The 26,930-nt window shown below is 58.3% G+C and overlaps 4 protein-coding genes across 4 annotated transcripts; 3 read left to right on the top strand and 1 right to left on the bottom strand.

Moving 5' to 3' along the window:
- Positions 1–49: 49 nt before the first annotated feature.
- On the top strand, positions 50–14,595 carry NCLIV_065330 (putative ATPase, AAA family domain-containing protein; the record flags this gene model as incomplete). The annotated part of the gene is made up of 7 exons (XM_003886084.1): positions 50–4,358; positions 4,846–7,295; positions 7,792–7,954; positions 8,544–8,916; positions 9,368–11,854; positions 12,152–12,318; positions 12,869–14,595. The coding sequence occupies 7 exons, from the start codon at positions 50–52 to the stop codon at positions 14,593–14,595; spliced, it is 11,676 nt and encodes a 3,891-aa protein (XP_003886133.1).
- A 1,943-nt stretch (positions 14,596–16,538) lies between these two features.
- Positions 16,539–17,396, top strand: NCLIV_065320 (conserved hypothetical protein; the record flags this gene model as incomplete). The annotated part of the gene is made up of 1 exon (XM_003886083.1): positions 16,539–17,396. One exon carries the CDS (start codon positions 16,539–16,541, stop codon positions 17,394–17,396), a length of 858 nt encoding a protein of 285 aa, XP_003886132.1.
- An 889-nt stretch (positions 17,397–18,285) lies between these two features.
- On the bottom strand, positions 18,286–19,987 carry NCLIV_065310 (conserved hypothetical protein; the record flags this gene model as incomplete). Its single annotated transcript, XM_003886082.1, has 4 exons — positions 18,286–18,307; positions 18,785–18,995; positions 19,224–19,328; positions 19,948–19,987. 4 exons carry the CDS (start codon positions 19,985–19,987, stop codon positions 18,286–18,288), a joined length of 378 nt encoding a protein of 125 aa, XP_003886131.1.
- Positions 19,988–22,284: 2,297 nt separating this feature from the next.
- NCLIV_065300 (conserved hypothetical protein) lies at positions 22,285–25,926 on the top strand (the record flags this gene model as incomplete). Its single annotated transcript, XM_003886081.1, has 5 exons — positions 22,285–22,685; positions 23,409–23,562; positions 23,861–24,304; positions 24,762–25,597; positions 25,887–25,926. 5 exons carry the CDS (start codon positions 22,285–22,287, stop codon positions 25,924–25,926), a joined length of 1,875 nt encoding a protein of 624 aa, XP_003886130.1.
- Positions 25,927–26,930: the final 1,004 nt, after the last annotated feature.

The following is a 26,930-nucleotide window of genomic DNA, read 5'->3' as shown; positions in this document are numbered from 1 at the left end:
CCCCCCCCCCCCCCCCCAAGGTTCCCCTCTCGTTCTGCATCGTCCACCAATGGACGAAAAGCGAAGGAGAAAAAAGAAGCGGAGGCCCCAGGCGTCTGCGCCGGCTCTTCCGGCCTCCTCTTCCTCTTGTCCCTCTTTGTCAGGCTCCCCCTCTTCCCTCTCTTCTTCTGCGTTGGTGTGTCGAGTGCCGATGCCCCCAGCAGCTGTAACCTGTGACGCTGAACTTTCTGGAGCGTGCAGCACAACTGCTCATAGCGGTGAGGAAAGGCTCTTTTTTCCACAAGGCGGCGCGGGGACAGCCGGACCGGAAGGGCCGTCGTCTCCCCGTTCTGGAGAGTCGCGTTTGGCCTCTCACGCGAAGATCAAAAGCAGCCGAGCTGTGGCCTCTCACTCTCCTCTCCTCTCGCCAAATGCCGCTTACGTCTCGCCCCCCAAGTCTCCGAAGAAACACGCCGGAAAAGGCGTTTCTTCAGGTGTCTGTGAAGATCCAAGTGCTGCGCGCTTCCTCGAAGCTCGTGGCCACCCCGCCGTGCGTCCCCCCGCGTCAGCTGCCTCCAGCGCGTCTCCTGACTCGCCCGCGTTGACCGTCGATCGCGCTGGAGTGGCGAAGCGCCGGACGAGCGGCCGAAAAAAGGGCGACGAGGACGGATCTGGGGAGAGGACAGAGACCGCCAAGAGAGAGAAGAGAGAGAAGAAGAGAAAGAAGAAGGAGTGGATGCGGGAGGAGGAATGGCAGATAGAGGGAGAAGCAGTGCAGGAGAGAAACAGAGAGGAAGAGATGAAGCGCGAAGTGGAAGGCGTCAGAGACAAGGACTGGGCGGGAGGTGCGGACAGAAACGGGGAGTCGGAGAAGAGACGGAAAGTGCGAGAGATAGGCGCTGAACGCGAGAACGAGGGCAAACGTCGGAGTGAAGGAAACCAAGGCGCTGAACGGGAGCGAGAGGGAGGACGAGAACTGAAACAGAGAGAAAAGAAGGACCGACACGAGAGAGCGAGGGAGAAACGCAGAGAGGATGCAGCGACGCACAGCTCTCCTGAAAACAGCAAGGAGACTGGGGGCGTGGATGGCTCAAACACGCGGCCGCCGCCGGCGGCTTCTGCTCGGGAAGAGAAAACGCGAAGAGGACAGAGATCGGATCTTCAATGCTCTCCACCTCAGGAAATGCCTCGCCGCTTTAATCCGGAACCTTGGCGTTCTCATCCTCTGAGAGACGCAGAAGCACGGGGCTCTCCGCCAAGCGTAGCTGGGTCCGAGGACAAGCAACGGCAACTCGAGAGAGCTCGGCAGAAAGAGAGCGATGGCAAACGCCGCTGTCATCAGAAAGCAGACGACCGAACGGCTGTCCATGCTTCTTCACTTCGCGGTCGGGACTGCGCACCAAGGCACATGCGGGGTAGTGGCGACTTATTCGGGTCCGAAGAGGAGGACGAGGAAGAAAAGGCGGACGAAGGAGAGGAAGAAGAGGAAGAAGGAGAGGAAGAAGAGGAGGAAGAAGAAGAGGAAGAAGAGGAAGAAGAGGAGGACGAAGAAGAGGAGGACGAAGAAGAGGAGGACGAAGAGGAAGAAGAGGACGAAGAGGGAGAGGAAGAAGGAGAGGCAGAAGACGAATACGATGACGACGAACACTATGAAGAGGATGAGTTGTCACCGTATCAAAGTGAAGACGTGAGTGACACGGGGTCCTTTGGAGAGTCGTGCTCCGTTTCCTCTGAGGCGGAGGATGGCGAGAACGAGGAAGATCGAGAAGAGGGGGACATACAAGAGGACGATTTCGAGGACGAGGAGGACGAGGCGAGCTGGGAGGAAGACTGGCACGATGAGGAAGCGAGCGATGTGGAGGACGACGCGGACGAGGAAGACGATTATGACATGTATGAAGTGGGAGACAAAGAAAACTTTCCCTCGTCTCGTTCGTCGTCTTCTGGTCGATCGTCTCCTCAACTGTCACCGCGATCGCCCTCCCTCTCGCCTTCCAGCATCCCGTCTGCCTCCGCCCCTCGCACGCCTTCTCCTAAACTGTCGCTCTCGGCTCTTCCACTGGAACGGTCTTCTTCGGCGTTCCAAACATCGCACGGCTCTCCCTCTTCGTCCTCTCGCTCTTCCTCCTCTTCTTCCCAGTCTTCTTCTCGAGTCGCAAGGAGACCTCTCGCCCAAGGCAGTCGACGCAAACCAGAAAAGGACAAAAAAGCGAAACGGGACGTCTCTATATCGCTGCCGCCTCGTCGAAGCTCGCGCCTCGCTGGCGTCGCTGCTTCTCCCCTTTCTCCGTCTACGCCTCGCACCGGCGGCTGTGCACCCCTTCGCGCTCCTTCCTCTCCAGCGCACACGGGGGCAATGTCGAATCGACTCCTCTCGTTCTCATCTCCTCAGTCAACCGCGGATGGAGCCCCGCGCGGTCGCGGAAAGGCGGCAGTCTCCGGGGGGAAAGCCGGCGAAGCGTGCGGCGGTTCTGTGCGAAGACCGGGCGAAGGACGAGACGAAACGGAGAAACGGAAGAGGCCAGCTTCGTGCTCAAGCGTCCCCAAAGAGGATTCCTCCTCTCTCTCCTCTCTGCGGTCAGGCGCGCAAGTGCGGCAGCGAGACACGGACGGAGACAGGAGACCAGAGGCGTCCCTCCATGCTTCGTCTCGGAGCCGCGCCGCGGGGAAACTTCGAGAAAACGCCTCGGCTGCCTCGGCCCTTTCGTCTTCCTCTTCTCGCGGTTCGAGCGCGAGGGAGAAGCGGCCGAGCGGACTCGGCGGCCGTCTGGGGTCGGCTGAGCGCGAGCGCACAGCTGGGAAGAAGGTCGAGGAGACGGGGCGAAAACGGCGGAGGCTTACAGACGACCAGGAGGCGCGGGCCGGGGAATCGCAGACGCACACGGACCGCGGCGGCCAAAGAGGCGACCGGGAATGCGACCTCTCGAGTAGGCCGTCGCAGCAGTCGAGCAGCCAGGCACGCAAGAAGGAGGAACGCGCGTCTCGTTTGTCTTCTCGTTCGTCTTCGTCTCCTTCCGGCACGTGTTCGGCGTCGTCAGCCCCTTCGTCCATCTGTTCTCTCCAGGCGGGGCGCGAGATGGTCCGTGCCAAGACGGAAGGCGTGCGAAGCAGAAGGCAGACAGCCGACGCACAGGATGGACCTTCTCGAGGGCTAACTCCCCGCTCGCGTAGTTCTTCTGTCCCCTCCTCTTCTCCTCCGAGTTCCTCTTCCTCCTCAGCTGCGACCGATGGATCATCTACGTTAATCCCTGGGAGCGAAGCGCAAGAGAAAGACGCTGAAGAGGGGGGAACAGTGGTCCGTCGTCGTCGTCTTGTTCGGCTGCTGTCTCCCTCCGACAGCGAGGATGATGGAGACCAGCAGGCGCCCCTGACGTCTGCAGAAACACGGCGGTATGCCCAAAGCGCATCCAAGTCTCCCCTTGCTGAGACGCCTTCTGTTTCCTCTGCGCGACCGCCTTCCTCTTCCTCGTCCTCTGTTCCTTCCCTCTCGTCACCTTCAGCTTCGTCTTCTTCATCGTCTTCCTCTTCGTCGTCGTCTTCCTCTTCTTCATCGTCTTCCTCTTCTTCGTCTTCCTCTCCGTTCCCGTCGCTCTTCGCAGGGAAATCGCACGAGGACAACGATGACTTGGAAACTGCCTGGAAAATCGTTTCCGCTCGTGTGGACAAGCATGTGGAGGCACTTCGTCGATTTGCCCAGGAGCTTGAGAGGGAGAAGGAAGCGGCGCGGCGGTCTCCCGGTCCGGGGAAGAAGGGCGCTGCAGAGCCCACCGCTGGGCGAGGCCTTCTGCACGCATGTGGGAGACTGAGGAAGCGTGGGGCGTCTCCGGCCTCTTCGGTTTCCACGCCCTCGAGCGTTCAGCCGCCCGAAGCAGCGACAGAGGACGCGACCGGCAGACAGCGTTCTTCGACGAGCACCGAGCGAAGAGAAGCCGGGGCGCGAGACAGAGACAGCGCGGAGGCGCAGCGGCGGACCAGCGCCAGGGCAGCGTCGAAATTCATTCTGGGCGGGTTTCGCCCGCCGAAGCCAAGCGCGAGAACGCGAGCAACGTCGTCCCTGTCTGGTTCCCGAGACACGCAGCAAGGCGCCGCTTCTTCGGATCTAGTGCAAAGTGGAACTGTCCGCGCCCCGCCGTCTGCGTCGCACGCTGCTGCGAGCGAGAGCCTCCCGTTTGGGCGTCGGGAGCGGCAGGCGCCAGCAGAGTCCAGCGGGGGCGGCGCTTCAAGCCCCGAAGACGCGTCTCTCTCGGCTGTCTCTTCGGCCAGGGGGAACAAGGGCGGGGACACCGGAGACGCCGGCGGCGCTCACGACGGCCGAGACGCAGAAGAGGAAGAAGTCTTGCCCGATGACGTCGACTGCAACGTCACCTTGGAGGATGTCGGTAGGGCCTCGTCATCTCGTTGCCTTTTCGTTCCAGCAGTCCTCCGAGCTTCTCGTCCAGGGAGGCCGCTCGAAATGTCCCTCGCAAAAAGCGATGAAAAAGTCGGCAAACCCCCATGTAGATGTGCTTCTCGAAATAGATCTCCACACACGTGTATAAATATATGGGTTTCCTCGCATCGTGTGTATTTCCCTACTTTAGCTTGTTGTGCCGTCTCCGAGTCTCTGTGGGGCTCTCCCGTTGCGGTGGTGCTGTCGCTGGCGAGGTGTCCGTCCCTGGCCTGGCGCCGCGGGATTGCCTACTCGAGGATTCATCGGGTGTGCGCGTTTGCTCTTTATATCTCGAAGGGACGAAATCCGTGCTTGCGAGATGCTGACGCAGCGTGGAGTGGCGAAGCGTCCAAAGTCCACTCCGGCGGCCTTGTTTTGGGTGTCTCTGGACGCCTTTGTCCTGCGCGTGTCGCCTTTCTCCTGTGGTGTCCCTGTAGGAGGCTTGACGGAGGCGATCGGGGTGCTTGAGGAGGCGGCGGCGGGTCTCTTGAATCCCGAGCTGTTTTCGTCCTTTTCAGCCACGTGCTCGCCTCTGCTGCGCCCGCCGCGGGGCGTCCTCCTCTGCGGACCTCCAGGGACGGGCAAGACGCTGTTGGTGCGAGCGTTTGTGGGGAGTTTGCGTCGCGCGGGGCACAGAGTGTCGCTCTTTGTGCGCCGCGGCGGCGAGATGTTGTCCAAGTGGGTCGGCGAAGCGGAGAAGAGCCTGATGCAGTTGTTCAGTGCGGCCGAGAAGCATGCGCCATCCATCATTTTCTTCGACGAGTTGGACGGCATGGCCCCGTGCCGCGAAAAGAACCTGTTTTCAAAGTCCGGGGACGGCGACGCCGGCAACCCCACGTCCGGCGCCGGCGAGCAAGCGGCGCTGGTAGCCACACTGCTCGCCCTCATGGATGGCCTGAAGCCGATGCAGAACGTGCTTATATTCGGAGCAACAAACTGCCCGCACCTGATCGACAGCGCCCTGCGGCGCCCAGGCCGGTTCGACCGCGAGTGCAAATTTGCGCCTTTCAACGACGTCCAGAGTTGCCTGGCCATTCTCAAAAAGTTCTTGCGGGAACAGCTCGGTCAGCGACGCCCCCTGCAGAACGCAGGGGGGAGGCGACCGCGAAAGCAGCGAGAGACAGCGAGCGGCGGCGGAGACTCTGCGAAGGAGAGCAGCGCCGGACCAACAGGCCAGGAGGCGGGCGCTCCCCTGGGATCGCGCGAGGGAGACCACTGCCTGCAGAAGGGGTGGGAAGTGGACGACACCCTGGAAGAAGAACTTGTGAGCATTGCCCAGGGAATGCGAGGCATGACTGGAGCCGAAGTCCAGCGCGTGGTGATGGAAGCTGCGATGGCGGCGACCCGAAGAGAGAAACCAGAACTGTTCGACATCTCCCTCCTCGGCCAGGCGCAAGCAAACTGCGAAGCCGTCGACTGCGAGCCGTTTGCCTTCTCCTTGTTCTCGCGGACGTCTCCTCCTCCTGATGCCGAGAACGATGTCGCCGCCTCGGTGCTCGGCCCTTCGCGATTGCTGGCGGCGCTGTTTGGAAAGACGAGACACCGTGGAGCCTCTCTCGTGTCGATTGACGACTTGGAAGAGGCTGTGCGACTCGTGCAAAGCACAACCGACCGGGGACGAGGCGCAGGGTGGACGGCTTCGCGAGACGCCGCGGGCGTTTGGGGAGGCTCGCCAGCGAAAGGCCATGACCTGGCGCAGCGCGGCGGCAGCGTGAGTCGGCGCGTCATGAGACTGTTGGACAGCCAAAGGGAGGAAGAATCACGCAGACGCGGACGAAAGGAAAGCCCTCCGCGGGCGCCGTGCGTTTCGTCTTCCCTGTCGTCGCTGCCGGCCTGTGTCGGGGACCTCGACGCCGATCTCGCGCTAGACATCCCCTGGAGAGGCGACGAGGAAGAGACGCCTCTACCGCAGTGCGTCCGCCGAGCGGCCTCCGCTGCCGCCGCGCTTTCCTCTTGCTCGCCTTCGTGCTGCTGTCTGTGGACAGCCGCCACGGAAGCGTCTCCGTTCTTCCGGCGGCCCGTCGCGTCCATTCTTCACTTCCTTTTCCGCTCTCACGACGGCCTCCTCTTCGAGGCGTGGCAGCGCCTCTTGGCTAGGGACAGCCTCCTGTCCCTGGCGAAGCAGGCGTCGCCGCCTGCGATGTCGCTGTCGGCGTTCTCGCCTTCCGGGGAGTCGCCGTGCGGGCCAGCCGCAAGTCGCCGTCTGGAGCTGGAGAACGGCGCGCCGGCTGCATGGAGACAGCTTGGAAGGTCCAAGACCAGCAGCGCGTCCGGAAACGGAGGCTCGGTGAGTCTTTCCGGTGGAAACGCCCTCCGAGCGGATTGGGTAGTCTCCGCCGACCCTGAGGCGAACGGGGCGCGGCGCCCCGACGCAGCCTGGACAGGCGCCGCGGAGGAAGGAGGCGAGAAGGCCGGCGCTTTTGGAATCGACGACAGAGTTTCGTTGTCGATTGGCGAGGATGAAGCCGCGAGTCAGGGCCAGCGCTCGCCCGGCCGAGAGACACCTTTCTCTCGCTGCTCGGTGTTCTCTTTTGAAGTCGCAGTTTCGTCTTCTAGGCCGGCCGCAGAATCAGAGGGCTCTCCTGCCTCTGTTCCTCCTCCGGCCGGCGAGTCCACGTACGCGCTCCACAGGTTCAGTGTCCCCTTGCTGGAGCCCGCGCTCGCCGGGGCGTACCGCCGCGGGGCCGGCGGCGCCTTGGGCTCCAAGTGGCTGCTGCTCAGGGCCGGCGGGAGGTCGAGCAGAGCGAAAGCGACGGGCCGGGGGGTGGTGCGAGGCGACGGAAAAGTTGGTCTTAAGATGAAGCACGAAAGCGACGACGCAGACGACGGACTCTCTCTAGGCGTTCTACGCGGCTGCCTCTTGCCTTCGCTCCTCAGTGCGCTTAACGTAAGCGAGCTTTTCAAAAACCACCTGGGTTCCGACACTCCGGCAGTCCATTCTACAAATAGGCCGCCTCTCTTCACACACTTTCTTACCCTCCCTCAAACCATATATATATATATATATATGTTGACACACATGTGCGCATGCCTGTTTGTGTGTGCGCCTCTTCACATTATTCATATAAACACATATATTTATATTTATATTTACCTCACGACGTATACCTGTCGGTGTAGAGAGGGACTGCCTGGTGAGTTTGCATCAAGACTCACGGGTATGTGTGTAACCTGCCAAGCGGCGTCTGAATCTGAGGCGTTGGAGCTCGCCCGTCGGTGGCTACAGCGGTGTGCTGCGGGAGGTGCCAGGAGTTTTTGGTTCGTCCATTCGGACCGCGCTCCGATCGTTTCTACGCGTTAACATTGTTTTTACCCACAGCCACGGTGTCTCGAGCTTCGAGCCCTGTCCGGATGTGTCTGTGTCCCCCTCGTCTTCGGTCCAGGTTGGTTCTCGCGTGGAAATCTCCCCGGCGACTCTCTTCGTCGGGCCTCAGACGACGGGACCCGGTGGAACGCCCATTGGAGACGTTTTGCACCGTCTTCTTCATGTCGCGTCCGGCGCAGATGACGGCAAAAACGGGGCTGTCATTCTCTACCAGATCGCTGGTAAAGGCTCCAAGTCCTCCCGCGAATTGGCTACACGGTTCCTGAGACATCCCTCGAAGTTCATTCCCACATCGGTAGTTCTTCGCATGCGTATGCAGGCAGATCGAAGTAGATGCCTTTCCGTCGGGGTTGTCCACACTCTGTGTACTCAAGCGAAATAGATCCGTGGAACTGTTCGTCTGCTTGCTGCGTATTTCTCTGTCGCAGTGTGCGCGTCCCCGGGGATTAACGGTCACCAATACACGCCACATACGATTTATATACATATAATACATACATATATATATATATATATATATCGACATAGGTCTACCACAAGATAGAGGTAGATCCCGAGAGAGGGGTTTGAAGAAACAGAGAGATATAGAGGTAACTGGTTCGCGTTCGTCTTTCGGGGCGTGGGTGACCGATGCGGCGGCGAGGCGTTTCTTGGCTTTTTGCCTTCTCCGCGTTCCGCGATTCCCCGTCTCGTCGTGTTAGTTACTGGGCCTTTGTTGCTTTCCCAAAGCGCTGAACACCGGACGGCTTGTGGAGTGTCTCTGTTCTCTGGATGTTTTCCCTGCTGCACTTCTCCCGCCCGTTTTCTCAGAGCTCTGGGCCTGCCTGAGTTCTCTCGAGCGGCTCGCCGTCCTGGATTGCCTCCACCAGAGCGCAGCGGGAAGCCTTCGCGCTTCGTCCGGCGGCAACCCCGCGTGTTTCTTCATTGTTTTGCTGGAGAGAAGCGAGAAACTTCCGGCAGACTTGACGCGTTTCATTGCCAGCGCCGCGTCCGGTTCCGCGCCTCCAACCTTCTCCCTGTCCCGCCTCTCGGCGTCCTTCTCTGCGTCTCTCGCCTCTCGCGCAAGCAGCGCCGCCTGCGCGCGCCGCGGCGACGGGCCGAAAAGGTGCAAAGACGACGCGGACCCTGGCCCTCGCGAGGCAGGCAAGGAGGCACCCATGGACAATCCGACAGTCTACGAGGGGTAAGTCGGAGACAGCGATCGTTTGCGTTCGGATGTGGAAGAGTCTGTTTCGATGCGCGCGATGCCGCTTTCCCTCATCGCGCCTCCTTCCGGTTGGTTCTGTTTCTCTCCTCGCTCCGCCCTCCCGGCCGGCCGCTTCCGGGGCTCCTGAGGTGTTCAAACAGGCTGCCGCCGACAGCAAACAGAAGCGTGGACCCGAGGGCGCGTTCGTAGATCGAAACATGTGGAATATAAGGAGCGAGATGGCCCCAAGGGGGGACGGGGCTGTGCCACACATTTCGGGTCGGTGTGCGCTGTCGCTTCCCGAGGCAGACCGCGAGTCTGATGAGGCCCGTAGCGTTGTTTCGCGCGTTTCAGGAGTTTCTTGCCGGGGCTTCCCTGCCTCGCTGACCGACCTGTCTGTCCCGTTTCGCCTTTTTTGTGTGTGTCTCCGTTTCCCTCTTGCCCCCAGAGCCGCCCTCCTGACTTGTCAGTTCGTGGAGGCCGTCGAGCAGCGACTGCGCATCTGGCTAGAGAGTCGCGACGAAGAGGATCGCCGCCTCCTACGGTTGAAGGCCCGCGCGGGCCTTTCGGGGAAGGACGGGACAGTGTCTCCGTCGGAGGCGGCGACTCCGCTTGCCGCCCATATGTTTTCTCTCTTCTCTCGCGGGGACAAGACGCAACGCGGAACCGATCCGGCTGGAGATCCTCCCTGTTTCGCCTTTCAGCCTTTGTTCGCTGGCGGACCCTCCGTCGCGCCGTCTCTGTGTCTGGCGTGCTGCGTGGCCCAGGGGCGGCAACGAAGCGGCGAAGTTAAAAACTGGATGCGGGTGGCGAGACTGTTTTCTCTACAACAGAAAAGTGCGCATCGAAGATCGGCCAGAGTTCTCCGACAGCGCGAGCCTTCTGCTTCCGCGGAACGAGGCGGTGTAGACACATCCGAGGCTCTGGAGAAGTGGGAAGAGAAGACGACCAAGAGGAAACTCCAGGCGTCGCTCGCCGCGGCGCTGAGGCAGGCCCTCGAGAAGGTGAAATCGGCGAAGGCGTGGGAGGAGAACAAAAGGGAGACCGAGGCGGCAGAGGGCGAAAACACAGAAATAGCGGGGAAGCGCAAGGAGGCAGAGAAGGACCAAACAGAGACAGAAAAGGAGACAGAGGAGACGGAGGAGCAGTCGCACCATGGAGAGGCGGGAGAGCCGACGATGCGGACAGAGAGAGAGGGAGAGCGAGGTGGCAAGCCAGTTTCGCTGGAAAAGGAGAGAGAGGAAGGCCGCTTGAAAGAGACGGCGAAGGCGTCAGCGCCCGCCGACGAGGCGGAACGCGCAGATGCTGACGCTTTGTTGTTTTCAGACTCCGAGGGGTGTGAAGACGAGGCAGAACCGCGAACAGCGGATGTGGGTGGCGACTTCGAGGGCGACGAGGGGGGCGGGGAGTTGTTGGGCGGGGACGCGCGAGGCGACGGGAGACGAGACGAATCAGAAGCGAAAAGGGAATCGGAAGGCTGTTTGGACGCAGCCGAAGACAAAGTTGAGGAGGCAGAAAAAGAGGAGAAGAAGGATGGCGAAACGGAAGTGGAGAGCGACGACTCCGACACAGGAAAGCAGCTTTTCTGTGTGTCTTCGTCAGACGCTTCTGACGACGCGTCGGGATTCGAGGATCCACACGAAGAGACAGGAGACGAAGAGGAGCGAATCGCGGAAGCCGCAAAGCACGCGCCTGTTTTGAGCCTGCGAGGGGAAGACGCCGAAGAGGAGAAAAAGCAAACAGGAGCACCAGAGGGGCGATCACCTGCGCACTCTCAGCAGGCGTCGGCGTCTGGCCAGGGCAAAAGGAGGAACGCGCAAGAAACGGAAACAAGAGACGAGAGGAGCCTCACGGGCGCGCACCGGCTGACACGCGAACAGCGAGGCGAGCGAGACTCCTCAAGACCGAACGGGAACCCCGGTGAGTGGGTCCACGGCACGCAGAACGACGAACGCCTAAAAGAGCGTGGAGGCGAGAAACCCCCGCAAGGAGACTCCGCGGAAAAGGACGAACAGAGGCTCGGCCTGGCTTCCACAGCAGACGACGCGGCCTGCAAGACGGAAGGTTTCTGGGTGTTGTGTGGCCTCGAACTTCTCGTCGACGAGCTCTTGAGGCGGAACGCTGCTGGCGCGTATTCGTCCCTGGAAGCCTTTGAGTCAGACCTTCTTCTCCTGCTCCTGGTTCTGCGCCGGTCGCTCCCGCTCTTCCTTCGCCGCCTCCGCGTCGGCAGCGGCGACCGGACGCGTGGGAAGAGAAAGGACCGAGAGACAGACTGCGTCTTGCTCGGCCAGTTGCCTGCTCTCGGAAGAAGTGCAGAACCCTCGGAAGAATCAGCAGGAGGCCCAAGCACGGACGGGGTCGGAAGCGACCAGGCTGGGGCCGCGCGGCGCGAATTGCGGGGCCGCATTCAGCGCCACTCTTCGCCGCCGCTGGCGACGGCGGAGACACTTTCCGAGGGCGGCGCAGACAAAGGAGACAGCGCGGCGGGGTCGGGAGAAGGAGCGAAAGGCGTCGGAGACAGCGAAGTGAAGCCTCGGGGGCGCCTCTACTCGTGCTCTTTTGCTTCCTCCTATTCCTTCGTCAGCGCCAGCCGTTTGCACGCATCAAACGAAGGTCAGCGATTTGAGGACCGGGAGAGAAAAGCGGAGGAAGCAGGCGCCGAGGACGAAGAGACCGGCGAGATCGAAGGGGAAGTGCGAGACGTCTTCAACCTGCTAGGCAGCGACGTGTGGCGTTTCCTTCTCGCATCTTGTGGACAGCCTTGGCGGGACCTAGAGAGAGAGCGGCATCTCTTTGCACTCTTCACGCTGCGCGAAACGTGCCGTGAGGCAAGCGAGGCGAGTGGCGAGGAGTGGGGAAGACGGCGACGAAGGCGAAAGGACGAGGAAGAAGAACTTTCTGAACCAGGCGATGCACTCCCTGTTCGCGGCAGAAGGTAAAAAAAGGCCAGTCACATGTTCGAGACAGCACCAAATATCGACAGAGTCTCTTTTCGTCCGTGTTTGCGTTGTGTTGATTCCCGGTTCCAAGTGCGGGGTTCTGCCCCGGCTGTTTCGTCCTCGTCCGTGTTTCCTCCTCTCTCTGCTTCTCTTCTCTCGCCGCCGCTTTCGTCTGTCGAATCCTATTTGTGCCGTCTTTCCTTTGGTTTCTCCCCCTTTCGCCTCAGCCTGGCGGCGGGGGGCTCTGCGTGGCATGCACGTCTTCTCTGTCTTGTCCCTTTCCTCCTCTTCAGACTGGAGTTACCGCTGAAGCTCTTGGTTCCGCGCGTCCACGCCGCCATGGTGGCCTTCGTTCAGAAGCGGCAGGAAGTCCGACGGCTCGAAAAAGAAACGCGAAGCGCTGCCGCAGAGTCCGCGCCCTCGCCTCTGACGCCCGCCGACCTGTCATCAGTCGCCGTTCGTAAGCTTCGGATGGCCGCATTCGTATCACACAGAGACAGACCTCTCTGAGACATGTGAACATGCGGCGTACTGTGGGGTCGCCTGAATAAAATGCAGGCACCGCATAAATATACATACAAAAATGCATTAGGATTCGGGGTTATATATATATATATATATATATGGACAGATGGACACAGGTAAAGATATAGGTGGGGCATTAGGTGTATGGGAGGGGTTGTGTTCAGCGAAAATGCGCACCCGGCGTGTCTGCGTGAATCTGTGTCTAGGTCTGTTCGGCCTCATTTGTGAAGCGCGCACGCATGCAGTATCTTTGTGCCTGCACCCACATGCATCGAACTGTTCCTTTTCGCTTCCGAGCGTGTGCCGTCTTCTCGAGGGCGGACGTGGAACTCAGCAAGTCGCGGCCGCGCCTGCTGAGCATGCGAGTTTGAGCTTTTCCGTGAAATATGCTTGAAACAAGAGACGTTGGCGGCTGGGCGAGGCGCGGAACGTCAATGCAGAACCGATCGGCGGCTGTTGCTTCCGCTGTCTCTGTGTCTCTGTAGACAAGGTGCGGCGACAGTCTCACGGCGGGGTCTGTTCCCCGCGGTCCGCGTCGTCTGTCGCACCTTCTCCGCCCCAATGTTCTTCGGACAGAGAGGAAGCCTCGTCGCCGCCTGCGTCTTCTGTGCGTCGAGGATCCCTCAGTTCCAGCACGCGAGAGCCCTCGACGGATCCTGCGTGTACTTTCTCGCGGACTTCGCCTCGGTCGTCGTCTGCAGCTGCAGCCTCGGGTTCTGCATTCTGTCCTGCGTCCCCGGTGGTCGCGGCTTCGCCTTCGTCGTCTCTGTCGCTGTCCCTCGTGGAAGACGTGCTGGCTGTTCGAGGAGCGTTGCTCCGCCATGTGCTTGCCTCGCCCACGCTCCAACTGTTTCTGGACTTCTTTGAGGACTGTTTCCAGCGCTACTCCTCGCTCTGTTCTGCGTACCAAACCTTCTTCTTTTCTGTCGCGCCGAGCCTGTGTCCGCGTTTGGAGGCATTTCTGCTTCTCTCCCACGCCGCTCGGCAGGCGACAGAAAAGGCGCTCGCACAGCTTCAGCCGAACGGTCTTTCTGCAGACTCGGAAGCGAACGCTCGCATGTTTGAAACGCGTGAGTTACCGGTCTCCAGGGCCTGTTCATCTGTCGCTTCGAACACCGCGAATCCTTGCCGTTCTTCGCTTCTGCAGCCGCGCGACGCGAGTCTGGGCGAGTCTACGGTAGCCTCGCGCTTTGCGGCCGCGCTGGTCTCCGCGTTCTCCTCGGCCACCTTATCCTCTCTCCCGTTCTGCTCAGACGATCCGAGCGACGCCTGTCCGCCCGTCACACGCCCGGGTGTGCCCCTGTCTTTCTTTGTCTCTGCCTTCGTGGCGTCTCCCGACTCACTGCTGCCGCTTCCTCGAGCGTGGCGAGAGATGCAGTGTGCAGCCGAGCTCCTGCGGGGTACGGGCGAGGCAGCTGGCCTCGGCGACCGGAGGACAGCACCTCAAAGCTTTGCGGACGGCGGCGCCTGGCGCGAAGAAAGCTGCGGCACAAAGGAAGCGGCCGAGTCTCTGGACGCACAGGGAAGAGACCCTCAGGGCGGCGCAGACGCGAGTCAGCAGAGAGCGGTGCTCGAGAGACAAGAGAAGACCAGCGAAGCAGGAACCGGCGACGGTGTTACCAGAAAGGGGAGCGAGCGGAGCGGTCAGGCGGGAGGAAGACGCCCGAGGAGGGCGAATGGACCGGCACACGTTTTCCGGGATGAATTCCAAATGTGCCCCTGTTGCGGAGGCCTGTCGAACTACCCTTTGCATATCGACTCTGGCGGAAACGTTTCGAAGAGCGAGGCTGCGCCTGAGCGGGTGACGGGACTCCTCTCAGAGGCCAGGGGACGCTTCGTCGAGGCGCCTCCTTTGTCGTGCTTTGCGCCGTCGACTGCCTCAGAGTCCTTGGAGACGCTGGCTCGCCTCGAAGCCATGCGAGCAGAGAGAGGCGAAGAGAAGCGGAAGAAGGGAGGGCGCCTCGAGCTTTTCTCCGCGTGGCTTCAGAACGAAGAGAGGAGACTCGCCGCTGTCAGGTCCAGCTTGTCGGTTTCGGAGGACGCCGGGGAACGGCGAGGAGACGGGGACAGCGCGACGTTCAGGCGTTTGCCGCCTGTCAGGAGGGAAGGCGAAAACAGCGAGGGACGCGCAGACGATCTTTTCCACGCGGGGCCTCTGCGTCTTCTGCTCCAAGTCGTGGACGCCATGGCCCAAGACATGTTGCTCGTGTAGCGCGGAAACATGGAATTTGTCAGAAGACCGGCGGCCAGCTCCACCACGCCCTAGAGTTCGCGAACGGAGATCAATGCTTTTCGGTCCAGAGAATTTACGGGGTAGTGGCTCCCGATTTCGGCGCCCCGCAAAAGCAGTCGAGAGAAACGGTGTTGCTGAACGTGGCTGTGTGTCATTTTTTGTTCACCACCACCTCTTGTCAATATCCTTCACATCTACCGATTCTGCTTGCGTGCTACTGTCTTGTTCCTGTTTTTTAAAGGTCTTTTCTCGGTCGCTGCCACAGTTGAAGGATTGAAACTTTTGGCTGTTTTGCCTGCGGCGACTTTTTGTCTCCACTCGTTTTCCGTCTCGGTGTTTCTCTCTCTCCATGGTTCAATCCTTTCCGTGCTATCCGCTCTGGTTTATCGGGTCGCTATCGGGTCGCTGCGCTAATTCGTGGCTGTGCTTTCTCGTCACTGTCGTGGTCCTTTCTATGCGGAGTGCTCCGGTGCACAACGCAGTGTCTCGTTTCTTCTCTCTTTTTGTCAGTACGTAGCCCCGTTATATAGAGCCCGAGCCATAGCCTCTTGTCACTGCGAGCTTCACATCGTCGCAGTTCTCCTTGTTCAACTGTGTTGTCCGAAGGGCTGTCCCTGCTCACGCGGGCGAACCTGCTCACCAGCTTTGGGACAGCGGCAACAACACACTCTTCCTTGCTTCCTTCCACGTATTTTGACGAGCTGACTTGCGACAGGCTCGCGAGATTGTGCAATTAGAGAGCTTACTGTGCTGCCAGTGGGTCAAACTGTGGCCATTTTGTGTTTCCTCTGCACAGTCCTGAAGCTGTGTCATCGCGAAACGCAGGAAGACATTTCGGTTGATGTAAGATTCGTTACTGCAGAATTCACAAAGCAGCGTTCATTAAATATCATTAGGCCCGCAGAAAACGGTTATGAATAAAAGCCCTCCACCTGCCTGAGCTACTCACGCTTGATCGGACGACTGAGCGGACCGATCAAGCGTGAGTAGCCATGTGGACCGCCCTCTGGTTCTTCATGTTACAAATTTCTCTTAGCGTCACACCGCAGTCGCCACACAGGGACAGCGTAAAACGCTCCTATTAGTCAGCGCTGTCTCCAGTAACCGCGTCACAGGCGTGCGAGAGCTGGGCACGCCATCGATCAGGAAAAGCGATCCGAATGAAAGCACGCCCGAACTACACTAAAGCGTTGCTCAACGTGAGAGCGTCTTCTGGTGTGTACTGGGGCCACGAGCAGTCATTTCCCGCTCCGATCAACCGAATTCCTGAACGAAAGAAGACAATATACCATCGCTCACGAAAAACGAATTACTGGCCGTTCCCCCTGGTGATTCATGCGCCTTACACCATACTCTATAATCGGCACGTTTTCAATCGTGAGCGATTACACTCTCGTTGAGCACCCATCACCCGACGAAACACGAAGCATCCACTCATCATTTTCTGCAAGAACGCGAACTGCAGGGAAAAAGCTACACTTGCTTGCGCCTACGTAGCTCGCATGAGAATGCTGGCTAGAAAACGAGTCACTGCCGCACACCACCCCTGAACCTCGTATTTCGTCAGCTCTCTCTGTTGCTGTTTTGAGACACACTGAAATACATGCCTCCTAAATCCTCGATGCTGGTGGGGTCATCCGCCGCCGCACGAGCTCCCGTTTCTGCCCAAACGTGCAATTTACGCACGCCAATCCGCATGTCCTCCCCCCAGTCTTGTACGGTGCGGCTCGGGGCCAGGCGCTCTCCGTGCTAGAGAGACGCGAGGATTGTCGCGTCCCGCTTATGGTTCAACGTGGGACACTTTCGTCGCCCCGGACCCCCACACGATATCTCCGGTTGTATGTGAATTCAAATGGCGCCTGCGTTTTTGTCCCAAGGCCTGGAAATCCGGTTGAGAGAGATGTCGCTTTTTTGTCATGGCAATGACAGCGCCCGGAGGTCGGGAGAGCATAGCTAGGATACTAACTGTTGTCGCAGTTTGCGCGTATTGCCTTCTGGTGGTATCATCAGATGCAGCTTCTTCTGTTTATCACAGTAACAGCTATGACGTTGGAAAAGTGCGGCCGTCTCCCAAACCTCCTCTTGGCACAGCAACGCAGCGGTTTTTTCGGAGCGTGGATCTTCGGAAAGGTGAACTCTACGCAGGCGAGAATGTTGCTGGGAGGAAGCGAAGCAGCATAGTAGAGGGAAACGCGTTTGACCTGTCACCTCTGCGACGACGCGCAGAGAGATCGGCAGCGTTGCACTCATCGCAAACTCCGCCTCCAACGCCTCATCAAACAACATATGAGGGTTTGTCAGAGGGCCGTTCTCAAATAACCGACAGACCAGACATGGAGGCATGGCCTGAGCGCGACCGGCGGAGTGAAGACTTGTCTGTCAGCCTCCAAACCTCTACTGGCTCGCTACCTGTTACCAATGGTGTTGTTGACGACGATGTGTCGGTGGTCCAGAGGCATATTCGTCGCAAAGCTGCCGTACAACAGGGAATCATGAAGGCTGGTTTAGCAGGGGGGACGGCCCTGAGCAGTGCCTCGATTCTGTATGGGTTGAGTCGTCACCTAAAGAGGGAAGCCGCACACCGTCAGCTGAGTACGAGTAGGGAAAACGCCGCGCGCCTCGGCCTCATATCCACGGCGTTAGCGGTCGCCTCGGCGGGAACCCTCGTCACAGGAGGCTGGATGTGGCTTAAGAAAATCAGGAAGGCACACGCAATCGCTGCCAAGCAGCAGCGAGAGGCAGCCAAGGAAAGACTGTTCCGACAGGAGGGGGGTGGGTGATCAGTTAACTCTGTATACAGATCCATAAACTAGTGACTTCACCGTGGACGTTGTTTTCGCTAGGAGAGAGGCTGTGAAAACTCCGCTCCTGTGTGCATGTGGAACACCGCCGCGTCTCCAGTGATACAACCCGACTTGTTTCCAGGGGCAGTCTGCGTGCATTGATTTTTTGCGAAGATCCGGCTGCCTATTCGTGCCGCCGTGCACAGAGTTCTGTGTCCTCGTATTTTCGTCCTTGGAATTAGCTCTCAGGGTAAAAGGGTGAAAGTCACACAGCCAAAATTTGTGGGTGTTCTTTGATGCACGCACCGCGCAGCTGGGTTTGGTGCATTTCTGTACCCGGCCGTTTGTATGGCTCAAGAGGAGTGCGATTGTGTACCAATTAGAGGGACACGATACTTTCGGCAGGAATGTGCACATGCTTTCGTTTCTGTCGAACTAGACATGTGTACGACGATTTATTACCAAGCTGAGGCAAACTTCCGGTTCGGCGTCACCCACATGTGCCGCCGATATAAAACAGCGGCAACCCGGGGGTGCCTTCAAATTTCGGAGAGACAGGCGTCCATCCGAGGCCGCCGAGAATCACGGAATTCCGTTCTGGCCACTGAGATGCGAATGTTCGTGTCGGATCGGCACTTTACCACACGAAAGAGGGTTGCGGTACCATGACGATATTGAACGGGTTCCTCGCAGCCTCCGAATCTTAGTTCTGTTCCACGCAACACCGAATATAAATTGTTGCGGCACACGAGTAGGGGCCGGCACCCAAGACACTGCAACTTCCTTGCAGTGAACGGGAACAAGGATGAATCGCCAAGTCCTGGAGTGAGGCGGTTGCTACAATAGCCGTCACAGGGCGCACGAAAAAGCAGCCACGCTGCCTCCTTCACACTCGGTATCGATCTTGCCTGCAGCAGGGAAAGAGAATGCACATGCAGAATCACGAACGACGTGAGCGTCTCTGCGGGAACAGAGTTCTGGACAGCACGGCCGAACCCGCTGGCGCCACTCTATTTAGGTTCCTCGAAGGAACCGTGCACGGCACACCATTCAGATTCTCATATTCATTTTCACGCGCATACATCGGCAGGCATTTCTTCTTTCTCTTGCAGCCTTGTTCTGCCACACAGCCCTCCGGCTGTCTTCTAAAAGAAAACTGCTTACGTCTTACACAGCTACGAAATTAGAGGGAGGACGTGGCGTTCTTTGGCACGTCGGCATGAAGTGGTATCACGCTGGACCAAAAGTCGTCCGTCCCTCCGTTGTCGTCTTGCCGCTTCTGTGCAGCAGAGAGCTTCCGTATGCTCTGCATCTGGAGCAGTTTTCGGTCTTCTTTCTTATTTACTCGTGGGACGCTGCATCTGAAAATCGATCTCGATTCTTACATAGGCTGGAACGGGAGGCGGGTGGCGACGGGGTCGTACTCTGCGACGAGACTGGCGATGTGCCCAGCCGCCAACTCGCGATCTAATTCTTGCTGAAACAGTTTTTGCTTCTCTGCATAGCGAAGACGGGACTGGAGAGCGACGCTCTCTGTATCGAACAAACTCAGGCGCACAGCGCGGTACAGGTAGTATCCTGCGTAGGCGCAGAAACCTGAAAAGACAGCAAGCGGAGCGCACACAGAGAGGGGGATATAGAGAGACGGCCAAGGGGCCGCAGCCGGTACTTGAAATAGACAAGTGGATAACTACGGTGGATATCTGTAGGCGCGGACTGACGAGCAGAGCACAGAGAGGTATGAGAATCCCAACCAGAGATTCGGAGTTCTCTACTCGGAGAAGTTCATGTGGCAAGCCGGAAGACGCTCTCTGAAAGCCCCACCTGCTCCGACACCAAAGAGGATGGAGTGAGGGACACTCGGTCCCTTGATGGCCTGACGTCCAAAGTTCCGCAGACGCATGCCGAAGCTTGGCTTGGGCGCACCTCCTGAAGGCGACGAAAAGATGTTCAGGAGGAAACAGAAAGGACCATGAGGCGAGGAAGCAAAGAAAGAATGACTCACATCAGCTGCAGACACCAAGAGAAATCCCGTTCCATGTTGTCCCTCTCTCGCTCCCCGTCTCACAAAGTCCGTTGCAGGTGAACTGAGCCGTCGGCTTCGAGGCGCCTGGTGGCCCCCCCCCCCCCCCCCCCGCGGCCCTAAAAAGTATGCCGACCTAGCTGGCATACCGTTGTAGGGAAGGCACAAGCGTGTACAAAAATATTCCGGAAATGTGGATGCATATACGAAGTAAGCACAAAATAGACGTGGGTGCCCTATCGACGCCTCGAATCCACGCTTTCATACACAGTATGTTCCGCCGTTAAGTTTGTAGCCTTCTTTTTAAGCAGAGAGAAAGGGTGACGGTGGCGGCTGCGAGACCACCACGGCTGACCCAGAGACAGGCGGCACAGTAGGGGGAAGATTGTGCCTTTATTTCCAAGCCGACATCCCTTTGCCTTCCAGGTTCCTTGTTGCAGAGATTCAAGACGTAAGCACCTGTACCCATTTACCCATTCCGTAAAGAACGGCAAGCACATCCCTTTCGCCTTGGTCGTGGCGTACCGTTCGTCGGAGCGCCATCCTGAGTTGCGGGCGTCGCCATGACTGGAAAGCGAGGGAGAAACAAGCGGATGCGGAGACAAAAATCGGTCCGGGCGCCCTCGAAGAAACGAAAAAGAGATGCCGAACAAAAATGTAAAGGGTAAAAAGGCGGAGATCTTTGCGCAAAAGCAAGAAACCTCGAGTCCGGTAACGGCCGGCTGGCGGAGACAGAGGCGGAGCAGAGACAGGGAGAAAACGGGAAGTGATGGCAGTGAAAAATCAGAGAGAGAATGGAGCGACGGATGGCGAATGTAACACAGAAACAACACGAAACCCCAGCGGAGAACCGCGGGAAAAGATACAAATTGGAAACAGTGGCTGCACACTGAACCCCGCGTTACGGTTCTATAGGTGTCAGGGGAGTGTGTCTGCTTTGATGAATCTCGAATCCTCCTTGGTTATTTTTTCGACCGTGTTACCGTTCCTTCATGCGTGTGGTTTTCGGCCTGAACTTGTTCCCCTCCTCTTCCGTCCCTTCGCCTCTCGTTTCTCGTTTGCCCCCGTCCAGTCGCCGGAGCACTGCGCATGCTGAAGACTTGTCGGCGCAAAGAGCGCCGGCGGAGACTGATCCTTTTTCGAACGCGTATATAGTCGGAGCGCTACACAGGGTGGACAGAGTGTAAGATTCTGCAACGGAGTGCGAGTCCTGAGGGGGGATACACTAGACACTTTCTGTCGGCAATTAGCAGCACCTTCTTTTTCTCCACTCCCTTTCTCCGAGAAAGTCTGGCTGTTCTCCCTCTTGGTGCTTCGGGGCTGCGACGCTTTACTTGCACATATCTGCACGCGGAAAAGTGGTGTCGCTCGAGCCTACACTGGCGCGACGAGGTCTGCCCTTGTTTGCACAGCTGATCGCGCGTTGTTGTTTCCGATAAGACCGACTTTTTGGCTGTGAGGATCGGGGGTGAAACCTCAGAGACAGGTGGGGGGACAGAAGAACAGCGCAGTGGCCGTGTGTCATAGCTTTTTCACATGTATTCACACATTTCCTTCTGCAATCTTCCAGACCTTGCCCAACTAGGCGGACAAGGTGCTGTCGCTCGCGCTGTTATTTGGGAGGCAGGGCGGGCCTGTTACGTCTCCACATAGTGAGGCAACAGAAAAATCTTTCGGCAATTTTTGCCCACTTCCGCCTCCGTTCTTTGTGTTTCGCGTTCTTGCTAGCTGGATCGGCTCCATTTATCTCCGTTCTTCCCTGTGGTGCCACGTTTTCTCGCGGATACAGTAGGCGGTCACCGTCTGGTGACACGCGGCTCTTTCAGGGTTCAGGGCAACAGGGGACCGCCGACCACGTCCGATCAGACCAGAATGTCGGCTCTTCTCCTTTGCAGGACACAAACGACTTCCTTCGTGTAGGCCAGTGATGCCTCATGGGCTGTTCGCGGGACCAAGGTAGCGCCTCAAGCGCCGTTAGAGGAGCAAGGATTGGTGCCTTGCCTCGACTCTGTGTACAGCACTTTGTCGTCACCTTTTCCCTTTCTCCTCCCTCTGGCGATCTTCGGGGGTATCCCCTTCACTTTTCTAATGATGTTCGGCTACTCGCTCTCAACCCCCTTTTTCTCCCCTCTCTCGCGAAATCTCCCCCTGGCCCGTACGCGGTCGCCGTGTTACAGGGAACCGGCGTGTTTTTGTAGTCCAGGCCGGCCTGGGTCTGTTGTTTCTCTGCGTCACATCTGTCTTTTTTCGCTCGCTCTTTTCGTTGAACCCGCCATCGTTTTGGGGTGAAGAACCCGAGCCGCATAACCTTCGGCTTTGCGTTGTGTCCAGCGCGCGGTTGCACATGCACACGCCTCCCCTTCTCTCTTTCCGTCTGTGTGCCCGGATTCATTTCTTCCATCTTCAGCCAAGGCAGGGGCATTTTTGCTCCAAGTTTCCCCTCCCCTAAGTGGCGAGCAGCGGTTGACAGCGCCTGCGGTGGCTGTTCTTGCCGCCCGCGTCAGCAGGACAAGTCTATTTGTGGTGAGGTGTACCTTCACTGGAAAAGAGCGCCGCTGTGTCCTGTGCCGATCTCCTCCTGGTTTCTTCAATAGCAAAACTGCACTGCTTGCCAAGTTTCCCCTGTCCTTCAAATCTTCAGTGATTCACCCTGCAACTGCTGCAACTGAGTCCAACTTTCTGTGTAGCCAGGCCGCCTTTTCGTCTCACCTTGGACCGGTGGTCACCGTTTTTGCGGTTTCCCTTCTCGGTCGGCATTGCCTTTTCCCCTTGTTGTGTTTTTTGCCGCGCGCGCGCCTGTCAGTTGTCTTTTTCTTTTCGACGGCAGCGGCGCCGCGCCGATGGCGTGTTGCCGTTGTCAAGATGGCTCGGCTCTCAAGTCACGACGAAGCGTCAGGCGCGTCTGTCTCCTCGCCGCCCTCAGATCCGTCGGCGGAGCGGAGAAGTCTGTCCCCGCGGCGGTCGCGGCCTGTGTCGCGCTGGAGGCTTTGTTTTCCGACCTCCCGTTCTGGAGATGAAGGCGGCAATGCGGCTGGTCGCCCTTCGGAGCAGAGCCACAGAAGAGAGAGTTGTGCAAGTCTACATGAACGCCTCGGGGGAATTGCGGCGCAGTGGACGGCCGGGTCCTCAAGGTGTTTCTGCCTCGGACTGCATGTCGTGCCTCACGACGTGTTCATCATCGGTCTCCTTATTCTTCTCATCCTCAGTCAAATCGCGGCCTTCCTCGTCTTCTGGGTGGGCAGCCTCCTGAAAGCGGACAGAAAGTAAGGGCGAAGTGGAAGGCATGGAAAACGAGAGACGAAGACAGTGGCGGCACAAGAGGGAAGCGGAAGAAAAGAAGGCACAAGACGCTCTCACGACGAGCAACAGGAGGAACGAACAAAGCAGTGGGGGAGAGGAAGATGCTCCGGCAGAGGGAACGAAACGGAAGAAAGAGACGACTCGAGTGTGTTTTAGTCCTTCGCAGCAGGAGCTATCGCACTGTCAGAAGGCGAGACTTCTCGACTAGCAGCAAACACAGACACCAGAAGTCGAATTGGAGCACATAGAAGCACACCGGAGAAGAAGCAAGGCGATACGTGCCACGTGCGCAATGCCGCCACGCCTGTGTTTACATTTCCTACCCTCGGTTGCGATATCCTCGCTTGATAGTCGTTCCAGCGAAGCATTTCTGGGACGGGTCACAAAAATGCTTCGCCGAGTTCCTTCCGATCGGTTTTCGTTTTCCCCTTGCAACTGCCTTTCTCTTTTGTCACTCTGCTCTTGTTCACTGTCTCCCCGTTAATTCCCGTGCCCCAGTTTTCCCTCTCGCTCCCCCGTTCTTTCCCGGTTCATGCACTTCTTCCTCTCATCTTCCACATTCCCTGTATCTCGCAGTCTGAGTTCCGCACGTCTCATCGTTGTTCGGCTCGCTGTCCTCTTCCACGTCTGCTGACGTTTCCGGTTCTGTTCATTTTCGGCTTGTGTTTCGGCTTCCGTGTGTGTAGTTTGCTGGACAGAGAGTTGCATGGTGACCCAAGGCACGGAGCGCAGGGACGCGATGATCTAGCAGAAGCCGTTGCTCGAGAAATTCGAACTCTGGTCATCCCCTATTCGTATTCTGCCTTTCTAACACTCGCCGCCACCATGCCTGTGTTCGTGGTACGTCCCGACAGGGGCGTACTCTGAGAGTCAGGGGAAGGCAGAAGGCGAGGAAGCGGTGGAAGTTTGAATATACGAGAAAGGGGGAACGGCAGAGGAGAACGAAATATCGAAAATCAGAAATAGACATTTTGGCGGGGAAAGTGGGGTGCGTGCTTGAATCTGGTTTTCGTTGTTTCTGAGTGTCTCTGTCTAGGCGGCGACTGGGACTGCTGTCCCGCATGTGTCCCTAAGGGTTTCAAAGTCGTTTTCCAACATGTGACGGTGCTAGGTTGCTCCGGCGTCTTCTCTTCTTCAGATTACCGTCATCTATTTCCTTTTCTGCCGAGGACTAGCCGCGACCGCGTTGAACCGCCATCTGCAGAATTCAGTACCGGTGATCAATGTGGATACGCTCTCACGCAACTCCCGGGCTGCCTTCGACGTTGCAGAGAAGGCGGCAGGCGAAAGACACGAAGGAGTCAGAGGCGAAGAGGAAGGCTCTGCGGCGCATGCGGCGAATAACAGGCGGGGCCACGGCGCTTGTGACGGCGACACAACAGTGGGGTTCGGAGAGCGTGAAGGGACAAACACCGAGGCGGCTACCGGAGGCGGTGAGGAGAGCACGAGTGAAGAAGAAAAGGAGGCGATGAGGCAGGAGGCGAGACAGCTCCCCCTTCAAATGCTCGTCGACGTTATATACACCGGCGGATTCACGGTCTCCGCCATATGGATGATCTGCGCCCATATCCCAAGAGCAACGGTGAGAATCCGTTCGATTCCCTGCTCTACCTGGCTGTGTCCCTCGTGCCGGCTCTTTTCTGTTCGTCGATCTGTGGTGTTTTTAGTTTGTCGCAACCCCTACCGCTCGCCTTCGCTTTCTCCCTCCTTGCTCTGCTCCCTGTCCTCCAGATCATTCCGTGCACTGGTGCGTTTGCCGTTCCACGCTGTATTGACGCGTTTATAGTGTACGCCGTATTATCAGCGTCTGTTTTTGTGCAAAAAGGCCTCGGCGACGATCATCTCTCGCATCCTGAGAACAAGCAGGCCGTGTGTCTTCCAGAACCCGTGTCACATCGGCCTGTGAAGGCGCGTCGTTCGTTGCCAGGGTCCGTTCCATCGTTCTGCACAGGTTGTATCGCCTTTTCCTTCCTTCCACCTAGAACATCTGCGCGTTTTTCTGCGATTGTCTGCTGTCCCTTCTTGTTGCTTTTTGGCAGTGTTGGAAGTGCGAGAGTCAGACCCTCGGGCAGCGGTGGTTGGACCGTGGATGCATGGTCAGTTTTGTTCTTCTGTGGGCACTGGCCTTCTGCATCTGTCCCTCTCGCCGAGATATCGAGAAGCGACACCAGTTAGCTCGCCACATGCGACAGCGTCTAGCTGCCTATCGGTCGCTTGCGTCTCTCGAGACAGAGGCGCCGTCGAATTGGTTGGTCGGGGTCGCGTCGCCTGGCGTCTCTCTATCTTCCCTCAGTGCTGTCTCGCGCCCCGAGCCCAACCACGTCGGGCTCCGCGCGTACTCTGCCTTCCCGGAGCCGAGCCGAAGGGCCGTTCCCTTCACAGAGGGACAGAAGGCTGGAGAGGCCGGCAAAGCTGCCCCGGCGTTCACGCGTGTAGAGTGTGTAAGGGACACTTCTGGGGACGAAAGGTTCGAGGACGATGGCGGCAGGTGTCCTGTGAACGCGCTGGGCGCTCGGGGCGGATCCCCTGGCCTCCCTCTTCCCTACTGGGCGCGTCCTGCTCCCAGCATCTACGCTCGCGACCGTGCGGCTCCCACCGGGAGGCCGCCGGCCGGCTCGGATGGCCAGAATGGCGTAGAGCTCCAGGGGAATCTGGGACAGCGCGGCATGGGAGGGAACCCAGGAACTCCCCCAGGTGTCAGGACACCGGGAGCTGCAGACTGGATAGAAGGAGACTCTGTGCGTGTCATTGGTCGGCCGGTTTTCAGCTCGAGAGTTGTGCTGGATGAGCGGAGAGGGACAGAGAATGAACAAGGAGGGGCGCCCTCTCGTCAACCACCCGCAGACGGCTCCACGGGCGACGAACGAGCGGGGCGGTTCGTATATACACCCCGGAGGGGGAGGGGAATTAGGGACTGGAGAACCAGTCAAGCAAACCAAAGCTTGCCGGTCGTCGGGAAGAAAGAGAAAAGTGGGAAAAAGTGAGGAAGGCACTGGAGAAAATAGGAAATTCCAACGAGTAGCCTCGTTTCTCCATCGTGCGAGTGAGGGGGCCAATATTGATTGATGCACAGCACTTGTTAGCTTCCGCAGACGGGGTGGGAAGCGCGAGCTACACGTTTATTCACCACCAAGGTGACAGGGTGTCTCGCCGGCTGTGCTTAGCGCCGAGGCGCATTGGGATTTTACTGTAGGGAAGGTGTAGTACTCCCCCGTTGTAAACGCAGTGAACGCGGAGTCTTGGGAATACATCGGCAAAGAGATGTGCCGCGCTCCAACAGCACCTGAGCGGTCCGAAGTGTTCGGAAGGCGCAGCCTGTACATAGGTGCTGGCTGTAGAAGGAAAGTGGCGAGTAGTGAGAAACGCCTTTTCGGTTTGTCACGTCACTGCCATCCACGCTGACACGGCCGGGACCACCTGGCAGGTTTGCTCTCAGGAAAACAAAAGCATGGTTCGTGAGTACAAGGCTGAGAGGAAGAAGGGGACTCGCTGCTCGTCGCGCAACACTGAGACGAGGAACGAACCACCAGTACTGCCCGTTTCCATTGCCCTTTGACGTGAATACCAGTTGACTCGAAGTGGTCAACACAGGAACGGTGAAGAGTGCGTTGAATCGAGGAGTGCGCTGTCAAAGGAATCATACAACATATTTGTGCGAATCCATTTTGAATCCAAGCCCTTCAGATGCTGCAAGAACTCTGGCGCTTAAAAGAGTAGGTGGACGCTGATGTATTCAGCAAACTGACGGCACTGGCAAACGTTCGTGAGAGGGTTTGGGCACGATGCGTCGCCCTCTGGTTCGTCACACACGTTTCGTTTGAAGCTGCTTCGCTTTCAAGGAAAAAAAAGTATTGACACGTACAATGGAACAGAGTCAGTACGTCATGCATTCAATGTCTGTCAACTTCGCCAACGCCGCGGTGTATGACGCTTGCTCACACTGCTATGTATGCATGTGTCGCACGTCTCGGGGCACGCCCTGGAGAACGCCGTTTTCATTCTATTACAAAGCGTGTAAATAGAGATCCTTTCCTACAGCTGCAGGGATGTGGAGCCGCTCCCCTTTGCCAAAAAAAAACCAAGCACTCTCGGGACGCAAAAAAAAGGCAGCCGAGAGGAGTCGGCAAAGGACAAAAAGAAGAACCGGCTTACGGTGGCAACGATCTTCGCGGGTACGATTTCTCGCAGTCGTGTGTATTCGTCGTCCT

The sequence above is a fragment of the Neospora caninum genome, chromosome XII (assembly GCF_000208865.1).
Source record: "Neospora caninum Liverpool complete genome, chromosome XII".
Classification (NCBI taxonomy): Eukaryota; Apicomplexa; class Conoidasida; order Eucoccidiorida; family Sarcocystidae; genus Neospora; species Neospora caninum.
This window is presented reverse-complemented; position numbering and strand designations above follow the sequence as displayed.